This window comes from Passer domesticus, unplaced genomic scaffold, assembly GCF_036417665.1.
Source record: "Passer domesticus isolate bPasDom1 unplaced genomic scaffold, bPasDom1.hap1 HAP1_SCAFFOLD_220, whole genome shotgun sequence".
In the NCBI taxonomy this organism is placed as follows: Eukaryota; Metazoa; Chordata; class Aves; order Passeriformes; family Passeridae; genus Passer; species Passer domesticus.
Genome location: NW_026989999.1, coordinates 1 through 18513, shown reverse-complemented (window position 1 = coordinate 18513; position 18513 = coordinate 1). Strand labels below are relative to the sequence as shown.

The following is an 18513-nucleotide window of genomic DNA, read 5'->3' as shown; positions in this document are numbered from 1 at the left end:
CCCGCCCAATATGGCGAAGTGGGCGTGGCTTTTCTCGCCGGTGGGCGTGGCCTCGCCTTTCCCCGCCGAGGGGGCGTGGCCCGAGCGGGATAAAGGGGGCGGGGCCGCGCGGGTGGGGGAGGGGCAGCCATGGGGCGCTCGCTGTGGGGCTGGGGGCGCCGCCGGCCCCCCCCGAACCCGGAGACCCCCAAAGTGAGGCCGGGGCGCGGGGGGGGGAGGGGCCGCGGGGTGGGGGAGGGGCCCGGGGGGGGAGGGGCGCGGCGCGTGCGGGGCCGCACGTCCGCGAGAGGGGGGGAGGGGCGGGGATGGGGGGGGGGCTGCGGTAATTAGAGGGGTCCGCGTTAATTAGAGGGGTCTCCGTTAATTGGGGAGGGGTCCCGAGTGCTTTTGGGGGGGTCGCGGTTAATTGGGGAGGGGTCTGCGGTAATTAAGTTAATTGGGGAGGGTTCTCCGTTAATTTGGGGGGTCTCTGTTAATTGGGGAGGGGGCTGCGGTAATTAGAGGGGTCCCTGTTAATTGGGGAGGGGTCCCGAGTGATTCTGGGGGGGTCGCGGTTAATTGGGGAGGGGGCTGCGGTAATTTGGGAGGTCTGTGTTTGGGGGCTGCGGTAATTAGTAGGGTCTCCGTTAATTGGGGAGGGGTCCGCGTTAATTAGAAGGGTCTCCGTTAATTCGGGAGGGATTTCCTTTAATTAGAGGAGTCTTTGTTAATTGGGGAGGGGTCTCCTTTAATTAGGGGGTTCCCGTTAATTGGGGAGGGGTCCGCGTTAATTTTGGGGGTTTCCGTTAATTGGGGAAGGGTCTCCGTTAATTAGAAAGGTCTCCGTTAATTGGGGAGGGGTCCCGAGTGATTTCAGGGGGGTCTCCGTTAAGTGGGGAGGGGTCTCCTTTAATTAGAGAAGTCTCTGTTAATTGGGGAGGGGTCTCCGTTAATTTGCGGGGTCTCCGTTAATTGGGGAGGGGTCCGTGTTGATTAGAGGGGTCCGCGTTAATTGGGGGGTCTCTGTTAATTGGGGAGGGGTCCCGAGTGATTTCAGGGGGTCCGCGTTAATTGGGGAGGGGTCTCCGTTAATTAGAGGGGTCTCTGTTAATTGGGGAGGGGTCCCGAGTGATTTTAGGGGGTCTCCTTTAATTAGAGGGATCCGCGTTAATTGGGGAGGGGTCTCCGTTAATTAGAGGGGTCCCTGTTAATTGGGGAGGGGTCCCGAGTGATTTTGGGGGGGGCTCTGTTAATTGGGGAGGGGGCTGCGTTAATTTGGGGGGGGTCGCGGTTAATTGGGGAGGGGTCTCCTTTAATTAGAGGAGTCTCTGTTAATTGGGGAGGGGTCTCCGTTAATTTGGGGGGGGGGCGCGTTAATTAGGGCGTCTTGTTTAATTGGGGGCGGGTCCGGTTAATTGGGGAGGGGTCTCCGGTAATTGGGGAGTGTTCCGTTAATTAGGGGGGGTCCCGTTAATTGGGGAGGGGTCTGCGTTAATTAGAGCGGTGTCTGTTAATTGGGGAGGGGTCCCGAGTGATTGGGGGGGGTCTCATTAATTAAAGGAGGGGGATTCGCGTTAATTGGGGAGGGGTCCGCGATAATTGCTGATACCCCGTTAATTAGTGATACCCCGTTAATTAGGTATACCCCGATAATTGGGGAGGGTCCCGTTAATTGCCGATATGCCATTAATTATTAATTTCCCCATTAATTTCCAATATCCTGTTAATTACCGATATCCTCGTTAATTGGGGGGGGGGTGGGTCCCGTTAATTACCCACAGCCCGTTAATTGCCGAAATTCCCGTTAATTGCCCCCAGCCCGTTAATTACCAATATCCCCGTTAATTGGGCGGTCCCGTTAATTGCCAATAGCCCCGTTAATTATCGATATCCCATTAATTACACACAGCCCGTTAATGATGGATTTCCCCGTTAATTATTGATATCCTCGTTAATTGCCGATATCCCGTTAATTATGGATATCCCCGTTAATTGCCGATATTCCGTTAATTGCCAATACCCCGTTAATTACCGATATCCCATTAACTGCCGATATCCCCGTTAATTATTGATATCCCCGTTAATTGCCGATATCCTCATTAATTAGGTGGTTCCCATTAATTGAGGGGGGGGGTCCCATTAATCACCCGAACCCTTTTAATTGGGGAGGGGGTCCTGGGGGGGTTTTCCCATTGATTCCCGCGGGGGGGGGGGAGCCCCGTTAATTCGGGTTCGATGACCAATAACTCCCTAATTAGCCATTCCCCATTAATTAGGTGGTTCCCATTAATTGGGGGTTCCCATTAATTGAGGGGGGGGGGTCCCATTAATCACCCGCACCCTTTTAATTGTGGGGGTTCCCGTAAATTCCCCGTACCCCGTTCATTCCCACGGGGGGGGGGGGGGGGTCCCGTTAATGACCTTAATTACCCCTTCCCCGCTAATTACCGCTCTCCCCCGGCACAGGCGGTGCCCGGGGGGTCGCGCCCCCCCCTGCCCAGTTTGGGGGTGACCCCGGGCCGGCTCCTGGGGACCCCCCCTCATTAAACACAGCCCCGTAATTAGCGATGGGGGTTCGTCACCCACAGCCCGTTAATGAGGGATTTCCCCGCTAATTGTTGATATCCCATTAATTACCGATGCCCCATTAATTACCAATACACCGTTAATTTCCAATATCCCCGTTAATTGCCGATACCCCGTTAATTGCCGGTATCCCCGTTAATTGCCGATATCCCCATTAATTACCAATATCCCCGTTAATTAGGTTGTTCCCATTAATTGGGGGCTCCCATTAATTGGGGGGTTCATCCCATTAATCACCCGAACCCTTTTAATTGGGGAGGGGGTCCCATTAATCACCTGAGCCCCTTTAATTGGGGGGTTCCCGTTCATTCCCACGGGGGGGGGGGGCAGCCCCGTTAATTCGGGTTCAATGACCCACAACTCCCTAATTACCGCTAATTAACGCTCTCCCCCGGCTCAGGCGGAGCCCGGGGGGTCGCGCCCCCCCCTGCCCAGTTTGGGGGTGACCCCGGGCCGGCTCCTGGGGACCCCCCCTCATTAAACACAGCCCCGTAATTAGCGACGGGGGTTCGTCACCCACAGCCCGTTAATGAGGGATTTCCCCGTTAATTGTTGGTATCCCCGTTAATTCCCCACACATCCCGTTAATTGCCGATATCCCGTTAATTGCTGATATCCCATTAATTACCGATACCCCGTTAATTCCCTATATCCCCGTTAATTGCCGATATCCCGTTAATTGCTGATATCCCGTTAATTTCCGATATCCCGTTAATTATGGATATCCCCGTTAATTGCCGGTGTCCCGTTAATTGCTGATATCCCGTTAATTTCCGATATCCCGTTCATTATGGATATCCCCGTTAATTACCCACACCCCGTTATTTGCCAATATCCCGTTAATTACCCATACCCCGTTAATTACCCATATCCCGTTAATTGCCGATACCCCGTTAATTATGGATATCCCCGTTAATTTCCCCCACCCCGTTAATTACCGATATCCCCGTTAATTGCCAATATGCCATTAATTACCCATACCCCGTTAATTTCCGATATCCCATTAACTGCCGATATCCCCGTTAATTATTGATATCCCCGTTAATTGCCGATATCCCCATTAATTAGGTGGTTCCCATTAATTGGGGGTTCCCATTAATTGAGGGGGGGGTCCCATTAATCACCCGAACCCTTTTAATTGGGGAGGGGGTCCTGGGGGGGTTTTCCCATTGATTCCCGCGGGGGGGGGGGAGCCCCGTTAATTCGGGTTCGATGACCAATAACTCCCTAATTAGCCATTCCCCATTAATTAGGTGGTTCCCATTAATTGGGGGTTCCCATTAATTGAGGGGGGGGTCCCATTAATCACCCGAACCCTTTTAATTGGGGAGGGGGTCCCATTAATCACCTGAGCCCCTTTAATTGGGGGGGTTCCCGTTCATTCCCACGGTGGGGGGGAGCCCCGTTAATTCGGGTTCGATGACCCACAACTCCCTAATTAGCCATTCCCCACTAATTAACCTTTCTCCCCGGCGCAGGCGGAGCCCGGGGGGTCGCGCCCCCCCCTGCCCAGTTTGGGGGTGACCCCAGGCCGGCTCCTGGGGACCCCCCCCTCATTAAACACAGCCCCGTAATTAGCGATGGGGGTTGGTCACCCACAGCCCGTTAATGATGGGTTTCCCCATTAATTGTTGATATCCCATTAATTACCGATACCCCATTAATTACCAATACACCGTTAATTTCCAATATCCCCGTTAATTTCCGGTATCCCCGTTAATTGCCGATATCCCCGTTAATTACCAATATCCCCGTTAATTAGGTTGTTCCCATTAATTGGGGGCTCCCATTAATTGGGGGGTTCATCCCATTAATCACCCGAACCCTTTTAATTGGGGAGGGGGTCCCATTAATCACCTGAACCCCTTTAATTGGGGGGTTCCCGTTCATTCCCACGGGGGGGGGGGCAGCCCCGTTAATTCGGGTTCGATGACCCATAACTCCCTAATTAGCCATTCCCCATTAATTAGGTGGTTCCCATTAATTGGGGGTTCCCATTAATTGAGGGGGGGGGTCCCATTAATCACCCGCACCCTTTTAATTGGGGGGGTTCCCGTAAATTCCCCGTACCCCGTTCATTCCCACGGGGTGGGGGGGTCCCGTTAATGACCTTAATTACCCCTTCCCCGCTAATTACCGCTCTCCCCCGGCTCAGGCGGAGCCCGGGGGGTCGCGCCCCCCCCTGCCCAGTTTGGGGGTGACCCTGGGCCGCCTCCTGGGGGCGCTGGAGGCGCTCGTGGCCCCCCCGGAGCGGGCGCGCGCGCGGCGCCTCGTGCGCGACTTCGGGGCGCCGGGGGGGGCGGGGGCCGCGGCTGCAGGAGCGCCTGCGCAGGAGCCGCCCCGCCCCCCCCCGCCTGCCGGTGCGTGCCCCCCCCCGTGGGGAGGGGTCCGGGGGGTCCTGGGGGGGGTCCTGGGGGGGGGTCTTGGGGGATATAGGGGGTTTGGGAGGGATTTGAGGGGTTTTGGGGGGATTTGAGGGGGTCTTGGGGGGATTTTGGGGAGGGTTGGGGGGGATTTAGGGGTTTTGGGGGGATTTTGGGGTGTTTGGGGAGGGTCTTGGGGGGTTTTGGGGGGATTTTGGGGGGATTTTGGGGGGAGTTTGGGGGGTCTTGAGGGGTTTTAGGGGGGATTTGGGAGGGATTTGAGGGGGTCTTGAGGGGTTTTGGGGGGGATTTGGGGGATTTTGGGGGTTTTAGGGGGGATTTGGGGGGGGGATTTGGGGATTTTGGGGGGGTCTTGTGGGGTTCTAGGGGGGTCTGGGGTGGGTCTTGAGGGGTCTTGGGGGATTTTGGGGAGGTTTGGGGGGATTTGAGGGGGGTTTGGGGGATCTTGGGGGGATTTTGGGGGTTTTAGGGGGGATTTGGGGGGGGATTTGGGGATTTTGGGGGGTCTTGTGGTGTTTTTTGGGGGGTCTTGAAGGATCTTGGGGGGATTTTGGGGGGATTTTGGAGTGTTTGGGGAGGGTCTTGGGGGGTTTTGGGGGGGGTCTTGAGGGGTTTTGGGGGGGTGTTGAGGGGATTTTGGGGGGTCTTGAGGGGTCTTGGGGGTTTTTGGGGGATTTGGGGGGGGATTTGGGGATTTTGGGAGGGGTTGGGGGGTCTTTAGGAGATTTTGGGGGATTTTGGGGGGATTTTGGGGGTCTTGGGGGGATTTTGGGGGATTTCGGGGGGTTTTTGGGGGGTCTTGAGGGGTCTTGGGGGTTTTTGGGGGAATTTGGGGGGGATTGGGGGGGCTTTGGGGGAGATTTGGGGATATTGGGGGGGTCTTGGGGGTCTTGAAGGGATTTTGGGGGATTTGAGGGGTTTTAGGGGGGATTTGGGGATTTTGGGGGGGTCTTGGGGGGATTCTGGGGGGGTTTGGGGCAATTTGGGGGGTCTTGGGGGGATTTTGGGGGTCTTGGGGGGATTTTGGGGGATTTTGGGGGGGGTTGGGGGAGATTTGGGTATTTTGGGGAGATTTGGGGGAGTTTTGAGGGGATTTGGGGGGGTCTTGGGGGATTCCGGGGGGGTTTGGGGGGATTTTGGGGGGGTCTTGAGGGGTTTTAGGGGGATTTTGGAGGGGATTGGGGGGTTTTGGGGGATTTGAGGGGGGTTTGGGGGGTCTTGAAGGGATTTTGGGGGGATTTGAGGGGTTTTAGGGGGGATTTGGGGGGGTCTTGGGGTTTGAGGAGGTTTGGGGGGGGTATTGAGAGGATTTGAGGGGGGTTTGGGGGGTCTTGAGGGGTTTTGGGGGGATTTTGGGGGGGTTGGGGGATATTTGGGTATTTTGGGGGGATTTTGGGGGTCCCGGGGGGGTCTCCGGGGTTTGGGGACCCCTCCCCAATTTGGGTCTGGGGTCTCGGGGGGGGTCAGGAGTGACCCTGGGGGGGAACTGGGGGGTCCTGGGGTGGTCCCAGTTTGGAACTGGGATTGGGGTGGGAATCACTGGGATTTGGGGGGGGTCTCCGGGGTTTGGGGACCCCGCCCGGATTTTGGGGACCCCTCCCCAATTTGGGTCTGGGGTCTCGAAGGGGTGTCAGGAGTGACCCTTGGGGAGGTCCTGGGGTGGTCCCAGTTTGGAACTGGGATTGGGGTGGAATTTGGGGGGGGGTCTCTGGAATTTTGGGGGTCCCGGGGGGGTCTCCGGGTTTGGGGACCCCTCCCCAATTTGGGTCTGGGGTCTCAGGAGTGGCCCTGGGGCTCCAGCGAGCGCCTCCCGCTGCCCGTGCACACCAGCGCCGGGCTGGTGCTGCCCCCGCTCGGCTGGGAGGACTGGAGGGGGCAGCTCTGGTGAGACTGGGGGCACTGGGAGGGACTGGGAGGGACTGGGAGGGGACTGGGAGGGGACTGGGAGGGACTGGGAGGGGACTGGGAGGGACTGGGAGGGGACTGGGAGGGACTGGGAGGGACTGGGATGGACTGGGAGGGGATTGGGGGGGACTGGGGGGGACTGGGAGGGGGTTTAGGGGTTACTGGTTTGTACTGGGAGGGGACTGGGAGGGACTGGGAGGGACTGGGGGGGACTGGGAGGGGATTGGGATGGACTGGTTTGTACTGGGAGGGACTGGGAGGGGACTGGGGGTTACTGGTTTATACTGGGAGGGGACCGGGAGGGACTGGGAGGGATTGGGGAGACTGGGAGGGGTTTGGGAGTGACTCGAAGGGGTTTGGGAGGGACTGGTTTATACTGGTTTATACTGGGAGGGACTGGGGGGGACTGGGAGGGGATTGGGGGGGACTGGTTTATACTGGGATGAACTGGGAGGGACTGGGGGGGACTGGGAGTGGTTTAGGGGTTACTGGTTTGTACTGGGATGGACTGGTCCTTACTGGGGTCACTGGTCTCTAACTGGTTTTTACTGGTCCATACTGGTGTCACCAATCCTTACTGGGCCTTACTGGTTTATACTGGTCCATACCGTTCTCTAACTGGTCTATACTGGTTTGTACTGGTCTCTAACTGGTCCGTACTGGTTTATACTGGTCCATACCAGTCTCTAACTGGTCCATACTGGTCCATACTGGTCCATACTGGTCTCTAACTTGTCTGTACTGGTTTCTAACTGGTCCATACTGGTTTGAACTGGTCCATACCAGTCTCTAACTGGTTTCTTACTGGTCCGTACTGGTTTATACTGGTCCATACTGGTCTGTACTGGTGCAGGTTCGCCGCCCCGGTTCCTCTCGGGGGTTCTGGACTACCGGGAGCAGCTCCTGAGGTGATTTGGGGCCATTTTGGGCTTTTTTGGGGTTTTTTTTTTTAAAGAAATTTTGGGGTTTTTTGTAAAACTTGGGAGAATTTTGAGTTTTTAGGGGGAATTTTGGAGTTTTGGGGGTTTTTTTTGGGAAATTTTGGGGTTTTGGTTTTTCTAGGTTTTTTGGGGGGTGATTTTTTGGGGTTTTTTTTGGGATTTTTTTGGTTTTTTTGGAGGAAATTTTGAGGGTTTTTAAGGGTTTTGTTTTGGGTTTTTCTGGATTTCTGAGGGGTTTGTTTGAGGGGGACTTTTTTGGTTTTTTTGGGGTGATTTTTGGGGTTTTTTGGGGATTTCAGGTCCCAGGTGGGGTTTTGGGGGTATTTTCAAGGGGTTTTTTTGTGGGATTTTTTTAAGGGTTTTGTTTGGGTTTTTTTTTTTTTTTTTTTTTTTTTTTTTTTTTTTTTTTCTTTTTTGGATGGAATTTGGGGATTTTGGGATTTTTGGGGGGACCGTGTCCCCCCCCGCAGGCGGGACCCCCCGAGCCCTGGCTCCAGGCCGCCTTTGGGAGGTTTTGGGTGGGATTTTGGGGTTTTTTTGGGTTATTTTCTGGGGTTTTATTAAGTTTTTGGGTTTTTTTTCCCCTTTTTAACGGGATTTGGGGATTTTTGGGGTGTCCCTGTCCCCCCCAGGCGGGACCCCCCCGAGCCCTGGGTGCAGGCCACCTTCAGGGGGTCTGGGGTGGGATTTTTGGGGTGGTTTTTGGGTTATTTTGGGTTTTTTTTGGGTTTTTTTAAGTTTTCTGTGGTTTTTTTGGGTTTTTTTTTTTGTTTGTTTGTTTTTGGGGTTTTTTTGGGGTGTCCCTGACCCTGTGCCCCCCCAGGCGGGACCCCCCCGAGCCTGGCTCCCGGCCGCCTTTGGGGGGGTCTCAGGTGGGATTTTGGGGGTCTTTTGGGGTTATTTTTTGGTGTTTTTTAAGCTTTTTTGGGGTTTTTTTGGGTTTTTTTTTCCCTTTTTAACGGGATTTGGGGATTTTTGGGGTGTCCCTGCCCCCCCCCAGGCGGGACCCCCCCGAGCCCTGGCTCCAGGTCGCCTTCGGGGGGTCTCGGGTGGGATTTTTGGGGTTTTCTTGCGTTATTTATTGGTTTTTTAGATTTTTGGGGTTTTTTTTTTCCCTTTTTAACGGGATTTGGGGATTTTTGGGGTGTCCCTGCCCCCCCAGGCGGGACCCCCCCGAGCCCTGGGTGCAGGCCGCCTTCGGGGGGTGCCGGGGTGCCGGGGTCCCGGCGGGACGAGGTGCTGAGGGTCCCCCCGGGGGCGCAGCCCCCCCCCTTCGTCACCGTCTGCGCCAACGGCCAGGTGAGGGGGGGTGGGTTTGGGGGGTCCCGGGGGGTCCTGGGGGGGTTTGGGGGGGTTTGGGGGGTCCTGGGGGGGGTTTGGGGGGATTTATGGGGGTCTTGGGGGTATTTAAGCAGGATTTTCTGGGAGATTTTGGGGGGCTTGAGGGGTTTTGGGGGGATTTTGGGGGGTCCTGAGGGGGGTTTGGGGGTAGTTGGGGAGGTTTGGGGGAGACTTTGGGGGATTTTTGGGGTTTGGGGGGGATTTGGAGGGTCCTGGGGGGGGTCCTGGGTGTCTTAGGGGGAATTTAAGGGGGATTTTGTGGGAGATTTTGGGGGGGGTTGAGGGGTTTTGAGGGGATTGGGGGGGATTTGGGGGTCCTGGGGGGGTCTTGGGGGGGATTTTGTGGGAGATTTTGGGGGGATTTGGGGTTTTGGGGGGTCCCGAGGGGGGTTTGGGGGGGTCCTGGGGGGGGTTTAAGGGGGTCTTGGGGGGATTTAGGGGGGTTTTGGTGGAGTTTGACGGGATTTGGGGAATGTTGGGGGATTTTGGGGGGGTTTGGGAGGGATTTTGGGGGGGTCCTGGGGGGGGTTCGGGGGCAATTGGGGAGGACTTGGGGGGTCCTGGGGGGTCTAGGTGGGATTTGGGGGGTCCTGGGGAGATTTTGGGGGGATTTGGGGGGTCTTGGGGAGGATTTGGGGGGTCCTGGGGGGGTTTGGGGGGATTTAAGGGGGTCTTGGGGGGATTTAAGCGGGATTTTGTGGGAGATTTTGGGGGGATTTGGGGTTTTGGGGGGATTTTGGGGGGGTCCCGAGGGGGTTTGGGGGGTCCTGGGGGGTCCTGGGGGGGTTTGGGGGTTCCTGGGGGGACTTGGGGGGGTCTTGGGGGGATTTAGGGGGGATTTTGGGGGAGATTTTGGGGGGATTTTGGATTTTGAGGGGATTTTGGGGGGTCCCGAGGGGGTTTGGGGGGTCCTGGGGGGTCCTGGGGGGGGGTTAAGGGGGTCTTGGGGGGATTTGGGGGGGGTTTTGGTGGAGTTTGACGGGATTTTGGGGGGATGTTGGGGGGATTTGGGGGGGGGTTTGGGAGGGATTTTGAGGGGTCCTGGGGGGTCTAGGTGGGATTTGGGGGGTCCTGGGGGGGTCCTGGGGGGATTTTGGGGGGGATTTTGTGGGAGATTTTAGGGGGAAACTGGGGGGTTTGGGGGAGATTTTCGGGGGATTTGGGGGTTTTGGGGGGTCCTTGGGGGGTCTAGGTGGGATTTGGGGGGTCCTGGGGAGATTTTGGGGGGATTTGGGGGGTCTTGGGGAGGATTTGGGGGGTCCTGGGGAGGATTTGGGGGGATTTAAGGGGCTCTTGGGGGGTTTAAGCGGGATTTTGTGGGAGATTTTGGGGGGATTTGGGGTTTTGGGGGCATTTTGGGGGGGTCCCGAGGGGGGTTTGGGGGCAGTTGTGGGGGGGCTGAGGGGTTTTGGGGGGGATTTGGGGGGGTTCGGGGGGGGGCACGGCTTATTTTGGGGGTGTTGAACCCCACATTTTCGGGTCCTTTTGGTCCATTTGGGGTTGGTTTAACCCCAAAATTTGGGGCAATTTTGGGGTAATTTTAACCTAAATTTCTAGGGCAATTTTGGTCCATTTTGGGTTTGGGTTTAACTGAAATTTTTGGTTCTTTTTGAGCCATTTTCGAGGATTTTAACCCAGATTTTCAGGGTATTTTTGGTCCATTTTGGCTTGGTTTAACCCCAAATTTTCGGGCTCATTTCGCCCCATTTTCACTCGATTTAACCCCAATTTTTGGGGTTTATTTTGGGTTGACTTAAATGAAATTTTCTGATAATTTCGCTCCATTTTGGCTTGATTTAACCCCAAATTTTCAGGCTCAGTTTGGGTCACTTTCACTCGATTTAACCCCAATTTTTGGGTTTATTTTGGGTTGACTGAAATGAAATTCTCTGATAATTTCGCTCCATTTTGGGTTGATTTAACCCCAAATTTTCGGGTTTATTTTGGGTCACTTTCACTCGATTTATCCCCGATTTTTGGGGCGATTTCTCTCCCTCTCTGTCCCCTCCTAACCCCTCCCCCCCGGGGGTCTCTCCCCTCCCCCAGTTCTTCCTGGTGGGGGTCGCCTCCCCCTCGGGCCGGCCCCTCCCCCCCCCGGCCCTGCTGGGGGCCCTGGGGGGGCTCCGGGCGCGCGCGGGGGGGGGAGGGGCGCGCGCCCATCCCCCCGTGGGGCTCCTGACGGGGCAGCAGCGCCGCCAGTGGGGGAGGGCGCACGGCGCCATGATGAGAGGTGAGGGGCGGGGCCTGAAGGGGGCGGGGCCTAACGGGGCGGGGCCCGGGTGGGGCTGGAGGGGTTTGGGGGAAGAATTTTGGGGGGATTTGGGAGGATTTTTTTAAATTTTTAGGGGAATTTGGGGGGGGATTTTGGGGGGGAAATGGTCATTTAGGGGCGGGGCTTAATTGGGTGTGGGCGGGGCTTAATTGGGTGGGGCTGGGAGGGGTTTAGGGAGGATTTAGGGAGGATTTTTTTTTTAATTTTTAGGGGAATTTGGGGGGAATTTCTGAAGCGAAACTGCCATTGAGGGGCGGGGTTTCATCTGTTGTGGGCGGGGCTTAATTGGGTGTGGTCGGGGCGGGGCCCGGGTGGGGCTGGGAGGGGGTTTGGGGGGAATTTTGGGAGGATTTTTTTTTATTTTTTAGGGGAATTTTGGGAGGCTTTTTGGAGGAAAGTGGTCATTTGGGGGCGGGGCTTAATTGGGTGTGGGCGGGGCTTAATTGGGTGTGGTCGGGGCGTGGCCCGGGAGGGGATTTGGGGGAGATTTTGGGGGAATTTTTGGCTTTTGGGGGAGATTTTGGGGGATTTTGAGGGGAAAAAAGGAAGGGGGAGTTCCCTTGGGGGCGGAGCTTCTTATTCTGTGGGCGGGGCTTATTTGGGTGTGGCCACATTCAATTTTTTTTTTTTTTTTAATTTTGGAGGGATTTTGGGAATTTTGGGTGTGGTTGGTGCCTCAATTTTGGCGGGAAAACGGAATTTGTGACTAATAATGGGCGTGTCTCCAAGTGGGCGTGGCCTCATTTTGGGGGGGAGAATTTCAGGCGGGAAAATCCCCTTGGGGGGGCGTGGCTTCAGTATTTTGGGTAGAAAATCGCCAAATTTGGGGGTGGGCGTGTCCCCCGCCCGGCCCAGGCGAGCTCACCTGGGCAGAGTGGGCGTGTCCGAGCCAAGCCCCGCCCCCAGACCGGCTGAGCCGCGCCTCCCTGGGGCGGATCCAGCGCAGCCTCCTCCTGCTGAGCCTGGACTCGCCCGTGCTGGCCCCCGCCCGGGGGGCGTGGCCTCGAGGGCGTGGCCGCCCAGGTGCTGCACGGGGGCGGGGCCAATGCCAACAGCGCCAATCGCTGGTGGGACAAGACCCTGCAGGTGGGCGGGGCTTGGGGGGCGGGGTTACACCTGTGGGGGGCGGGGTTACAGCTGTGGGGGCGGGGTTACAGCTGTGGGGGCGGGGTTACAGCTGTGGGGGCGGGGTTACAGCTGTGGGGGCGGGGTTACGGCTGTGGGGGCGGGGGTTACAGCTGTGGGGGCGGGGTTACGGCTGTGGGGGCGGGGTTTCCTGGTGAGTTTTTGGGGAGGGTTTTTTAGGTGGTTTTGGGTTTTTTTTGGAGGATTGTTTTTTGTATTTCCGGGCGCGGTGGGCGTGGCCAGGCGCCCTCACCTGCCCAGGTGTGCCCAGGTGTTTCAGGGCGTGGCTGTCACCTAGAACCATCCAGAATTTCTCTTTTCCCCGGGATTTTGGGCTATTTTGGGTGGCTTTTTTGGGTTTTGGGTGGTTTTTTGGGTATTTCCAGGTGTGGTGGGCGTGGCCAGGCGCGCTCACCTGCCCAGGTGTGCTCAGATGTTTCAGGGCGTGGCTCTCACCTGGATCCATTTTTAGTTTGGTTTTTTCTGAACCAGAAATTCCTTTTTTTCCCGGGATCTTTTTCGGGGATTTTTTTTTTTCATTTCCGGGCGCGGTGGGCGTGGCCAGACGCGCTCACCTGCCCAGGTGCGCCCAGGTGTTTCAGGGCATGGCTCTCACCTGGATCCACTTTTAATTTGCTTTATTCAGAGCCAGAATTTCCCATTTTCCCCGGGATTTTTTGGGGGTTTTTCGGGTTTTTTTTGGCTATTTCCGGGCTCGGTGGGCGTGGCCGGGCGCACTCACCTGCCCAGGTGTGTCCCCTACACCTCAGGTGTCTCAGGGCGTGGCTTTCACCAGAATTTCCCATTTTCCCCGGGATTTTTGGGGGTTTTTTGGGTTTTTTGGGCTATTTCCGGGCGCGGTGGGCGTGGCCAGGCACCCTCACCTGCCCAGGTGTGCCCAGGTGTTTCAGGGTGTGGCTCTCACCAGAATTTTCCATTTTCCTCAGGATTTTGGGCTATTTTTTGGGGGGTTTTTTTTTGGTTTTTTGGGGTTTTTTTGGCTATTCCGGGCGTGGTGGGCGTGGCCAGGCGCCCTCACCTGCCCAGGTGTGCCCAGGTGTTTCAGGGTGTGGCTCTCACCAGAATTTTCCATTTTCCCAGGGATTTTGGGCTATTTTTGGGGGTTTTTTTTTGTTTTTTTGGGGTTTTTTTGGCTATTCGGGCGCGGTGGGCGTGGCCAGGCGCGCTCACCTGCCCAGGTGCGCCCGCAGCTCGTGATTGGCCAGGACGGCACCTGCGGCGCGCTCTTCGACCCGGCGGTCACCGACGGCGCCGTGGTGGCCGAGCTGCTCGACCACGCCCTGGAGCACAGGTGAGCCTCGGGGGGGGGGGGCGTGGCTCCCACCCGGCCCCGCCCACCCCGCCTCACCCGCCTCTCCTTTCCCGCCAAAACAGCCGCCGCTTCGGCCCCGCCCCCTCCGTGGAGGCCCCGCCCCTTCCGCCCCCACAACGCCTGCGCTTCAGCGTGGGGGCGGAGCTGGGGGCGGAGCTTGAGCGAGCCAAGCGGCACCTGGACAGGTGAGGGGGGGGAGCGGGCGGGGCGGGGCGGGGCGGGGCGTGGCCTGACGGCGCCCCGCCCCCAGCCTGGCGGCGGACGTGGAGCTGCACTGCTTCAGCCACGAGGGCTTCGGCCTGGGGGCGGGGCCGCGCGCCCGCGCGCTCGTCGGGGTGGGGCTGCAGGTGGCCTTCTACAGGTGAGGGGCGGGGCCTCGCGGGGGGCGGGGCTTCGGCTGGGGCGGGGCCGCGGAGGGGGCGGGGTGAGGGCTGGGGGGCGGGATCACGGATGGGGGAGGGGTCACACCTGGGGACAGGTGAGCTCACCTGTGTGGGTGGTGTCCTACAGGTGAGGGGCGGGGCTTCGGGTGGGGGCGGGGCTTCGTATGGGGGCGGGGTGACACCTGGGGGGCGGGGGCCGCGGATGGGGGAGGGGTTGGGAGACTCACCTGGGCCCTGCAGGACTCACCTGTGCTCAGGTGAGCTCACCTGTGCAGGTGGCGTTCTACACCTGAGGGGGTGGGGCCACACCTGGGAGGGGGCGGGGTCACAGCTGGGGAGGGGCGGGGCCGCGGCTGGGGGAGGGGAGGGGCCACACCTGGGGACAGGTGAGGCTCTCCAGGTGTGTAGATCACACCTGGGTGCAGGTGAGTCTGTCCAGGTGTTCAGCTCACACACCTGGGCCCAGGTGGGTGTGTCAATGCACACCTGGGCCCAGGTGAGTCTGCCCAGGTGGGCGTGCCCAGGCACACCCGCCCCAGGTGAGGCTCTCCAGGTGTGTGGGTCACACACCTGGCCCCAGGTGAGCTCACCTGTCCCGCAGGGCCCACGGCTCCCTCTGCGCCACCTGCGAGCCGCTGTCGCTGCGCCGGGCCCTACCTGGCTGCACCGACCTGCTGCGCCCACCTGGGCCGCCCTGCCTGGCGCTGGCGCGCGCCCTCGAGGAGCCCGAGGCGCAGGTGAGCGGGCACGGGGCACAGGTGTGGCACAGGTGTGACACAGGTGTGACACAGGTGTGTACAGGGGTGTACAGGTGTGTACAGGTGTGATACAGGTGTGCACAGGTGTGTAGAGGTGTGCACAGGTGTGTGCAGGTGTGAGACAGGTGTGATACAGGTGTGAGACAGGTGTGATACAGGTGTGAGACAGGTGTGTACAGGTGTGCGCAGGTGTGACACAGGTGTGCACAGGTGTGTACAGGTGTGTACAGGTGTGCACAGGTGTGATACAGGTGTGTACAGGTGTGCTGGGTGGGGGGCGGGGCTTGGGTGGGCACAGGTGAGGGTGTGGCACCGCTCAGGTGTGCCCAGGTGAGCACAGGTGTGCACAGGTGAGGGCATGGCCCCTCCCAGGTACCCCCAGGTGTGCCCAAGGTGCACCCAGGAGCACCCAGGTGTGCACAGGGAAGGGTGTGGCACTGCCCAGGTGCACCCAGGTGAGGGCATGGCCCCTCCCAGGTACACCCAGGTGTGCCAGGGTGAGGGGCGGGGCTTGGCTGAGCCAGGTGTGCACAGGGGAGGGCGTAGCCCCTCCCAGGTGTGCCCAGGTGTGCCCAGGTACACGCAGGTGTGCCCAGGTGTGCCCAGGTGTGCCCGGGCACGCCCAGGTGTGCCAGGTGTGAGCCAGGTGTGTCCCAGCCCCAGGAGCTGCTGGCGCTGCTGCGCGCGGCCGTGGAGGAGCACGAGAGCCGCGCCCGCGAGGTGAGCGGGGCAGGTGGGCACGGGGGGCGGGGCTGGGCCTGCCCAGGTGTGCCCAGGGGTGCCCAGGGGTGCCCAGGTGTGCCCAGGTGAGTGTCCCGGGGAGTGGGCGTGGCTGTGGGTGTGCCCAGGTGTGTGTCCAGGGGTGTGGGGCGGGGCTCTGGGCATGTCCAGGTGTGCTCAGGTGTGCCCAGGTGAGCTCAGGTGTGTCCAGGTGTGTGCCCAGGTGAGTGGGCGTGACCATACAGGTAACCCCTCACCTGCCCAGGTGTTATTGGGCCAGGGGGCGGGGCTGTGGGTGTGCCCAGGTGTGTGTCCAGGTGAGTGGGCGGGGCCATACAGGTAACCCCTCACCTGTTCAGGTGTTATCAGGCCAGGGGGCGGAGCGTCACCTGCAGGGGCTGCGGGAGGCGGCGCTGGAGGCCGGGGAGCCCCTCCCCGAAATCTTCCTGGACCCCGCCTACGCCCAGGCCACGCACTTCCGGCTCTGCACCCTGCAGGTGAGCCCGGGGCGCACCTGGGGGGACAGGAATCACCTGGGGACCCCAAAAACCACCTGGGGGAGGCAAAAACTCACCTGGGGGAGGCAAAAACTCACCTGGGGACCCGAAAAATCACCTGGGGGAGGCAAAAAACCACCTGGGGGAGGCAAAAAATCACCTGGGGGAGCCCAAAAACCACCTGGGGGAGCCAAAAAACCACCTGGGGGAGCCAAAAAACCACCTGGGGGGGTAAAAAATCACCTGGGGGACCCGAAAAATCACCTGGGGGAGGCAAAAAACCACCTGGGGGACCCCAAAAACCACCTGGGGGAGGCAAAAAATCACCTGGGGGAGCCAAAAAACCACCTGGGGGGGTAAAAAATCACCTGGGGACCCCAAAAACCACCTATGGGAGGCAAAAAATCACCTGGGGGGGGGTAAAAATATCACCTGAGGGAGCTAAAAAATCACCCAAAAATCACCTGGGGGAGGCAAAAACTCACCTGGGGGGGTAAAAAAATCACCTGAGGGAGCTAAAAAATCACCTGGGGGGGGGGTAAAATATCACCTGGGCACCCCAAAAATCACCTGGGAATCACAAAACCAACCTCAGGGAACCCAAAATTCTCCTGGGGAGGCAAAAATGCACCTGGGGGGGTAAAAAATCACCTGGGGGAGGCAAAACCAACCTGGGGGAACCTGGGGGAGCCCAAAAATCACTTGGGGGACCCAAAAATCGACGTGGGGTAGCCCAAAATCCAGCTGGGGGAGGCAAAAATTCACCTGGGGACCCCAAAAATCACCTGGGGTGGGTAAAAAGATCACCTGGGGATCACAAAATCCACCTGGCAACCCCCAAAGTCCCCAAAAATTTAAAAACCTCTCCCCAAATTCCTCAAAATGCCCCCAAATCCCCCCAAGTTCCACGAAAATTCCACCAAATCCCCCCAAAACCCTGCCAAAATCCAAAAAAATACCCCAAAATCCCCCAAACAGCCCCAAAATCCCCAAATATGCCCCCAAATCCCCCCAAAACCTCCTGAAAGCCTCCCAAAATCCCCAAAATCATGCAAAAATCCCCCCAAATCCCTCCCAAAATAAAAAAATCCCCAAAAATCCCCTCTAAGCCCCCCAAAAATCCCCCAAGTGTCCCCCAAACCCCCCAGAATGCCCCCAAAATCCCTGCAAAAACCCCCCAAACCCCCCTAAACCCCCCAAAACTCCCCCAAAAATCCCCAACTCCCCTAAACCCCCCAAAATAACCCGAAAAATCCCCCAAACCCCCCCTAAACCCCCAAAAATCCCCAAACCCCCCCAAAATTCCCCCAAAAAATCCCCATCCTCCCCCAAAACCCCCACAGTCCCACCCAAAAATCCCCAAACCCCCCAAAATCCCCCCAAAATCCCCCAAAACCCCCCAACATCTCCCCAAACCCCCCAAATTCCCCCCAAAATACCCCCAAAAACCCCCCAAATCCACCTAAAATCTCCCCAAACCCCCCCAGAAACCCCCCCAAAATCCCCTCAAGCCCCCCCAAAGCCCCCCAAAATTCCCCCAAAATCCCCAAAAACCCCAAAAAATCCCCCCCAAAAATCCCCAAACCCCCCAAAATCCCCCCAAAAGCCCCCCCAACCCCCCCCAAACCTCCCCCAACCCCCCCAAAAATCCCCCAGACACCCCCACAATTCCCCCAAATCCCCCAAAAATCCCCAAACCCCCCCCCAGAATTAAAAAATAAAAACAAAAATCCCCCAAACCCCCCCCCAGGTGCGCTCCCGCGAGGGCTCCTGGCCGCTCCGGGGTCCCCTGGTGCCCGACGGGTACGGGGTGGGGGTGGGGCACGTGGCCCCGCCCCCCGGCGACCCCCGGGACCCCTCCCCCAATGGGGGGGCGGGGCTGCGCGTGGCCGTCACCGCCTTCACCTGCTGCAGCCACACCCCGCGCCGCGCACCTGGGCAGCGCCATCCGCGCCGCCTTCGACCGCCTGGCGGCGCTGCTCCGGGGGCGGAGCCTGGGCTGAGCCACGCCCACTTGTTTGGAATAAATTTGCATCTCGTTCCTACCCGCGGAGGTTGGGGTTTTTGGGGTGGGAAGGGCGGGTTTGGGGAGGGGGGTGAAAAGGGTTTGGGTTTGGGGGGGGGGTTTGGGGTTTGGGGGGGACAGGTGAGGGTTTGGGATGAAATTTTGGGGGTCCAGGTGAGAATTTGGGGGGTCCAGGTGAGGATTTGGGGGATCCAGGTAGGGATTTGGGGCACCCAGGTGAAGATTTGGGGTGAAATTTGGGGTTCTGGGTGAGATTTTGGTTG

General features: G+C 58.5%; 1 protein-coding gene across 1 annotated transcript; it reads left to right on the top strand.

The window, feature by feature from the left end:
- Window positions 1-108: 108 nt before the first annotated feature.
- Window positions 109-18293, top strand: LOC135292148 (carnitine O-acetyltransferase-like; the record flags this gene model as incomplete). Its single annotated transcript, XM_064406382.1, is given in 18 exon segments — window positions 109-192; window positions 4721-4867; window positions 4869-4925; window positions 6730-6833; window positions 7708-7717; window positions 7719-7762; window positions 8958-9006; window positions 9008-9094; window positions 11183-11366; window positions 12315-12421; window positions 12423-12494; window positions 13745-13845; window positions 13929-14051; window positions 14117-14227; window positions 14851-14986; window positions 15665-15727; window positions 16087-16224; window positions 17975-18293. Coding segments are annotated over 18 exon segments (1915 nt in total), but the record flags the coding sequence as incomplete, so codon positions are not given.
- Window positions 18294-18513: the final 220 nt, after the last annotated feature.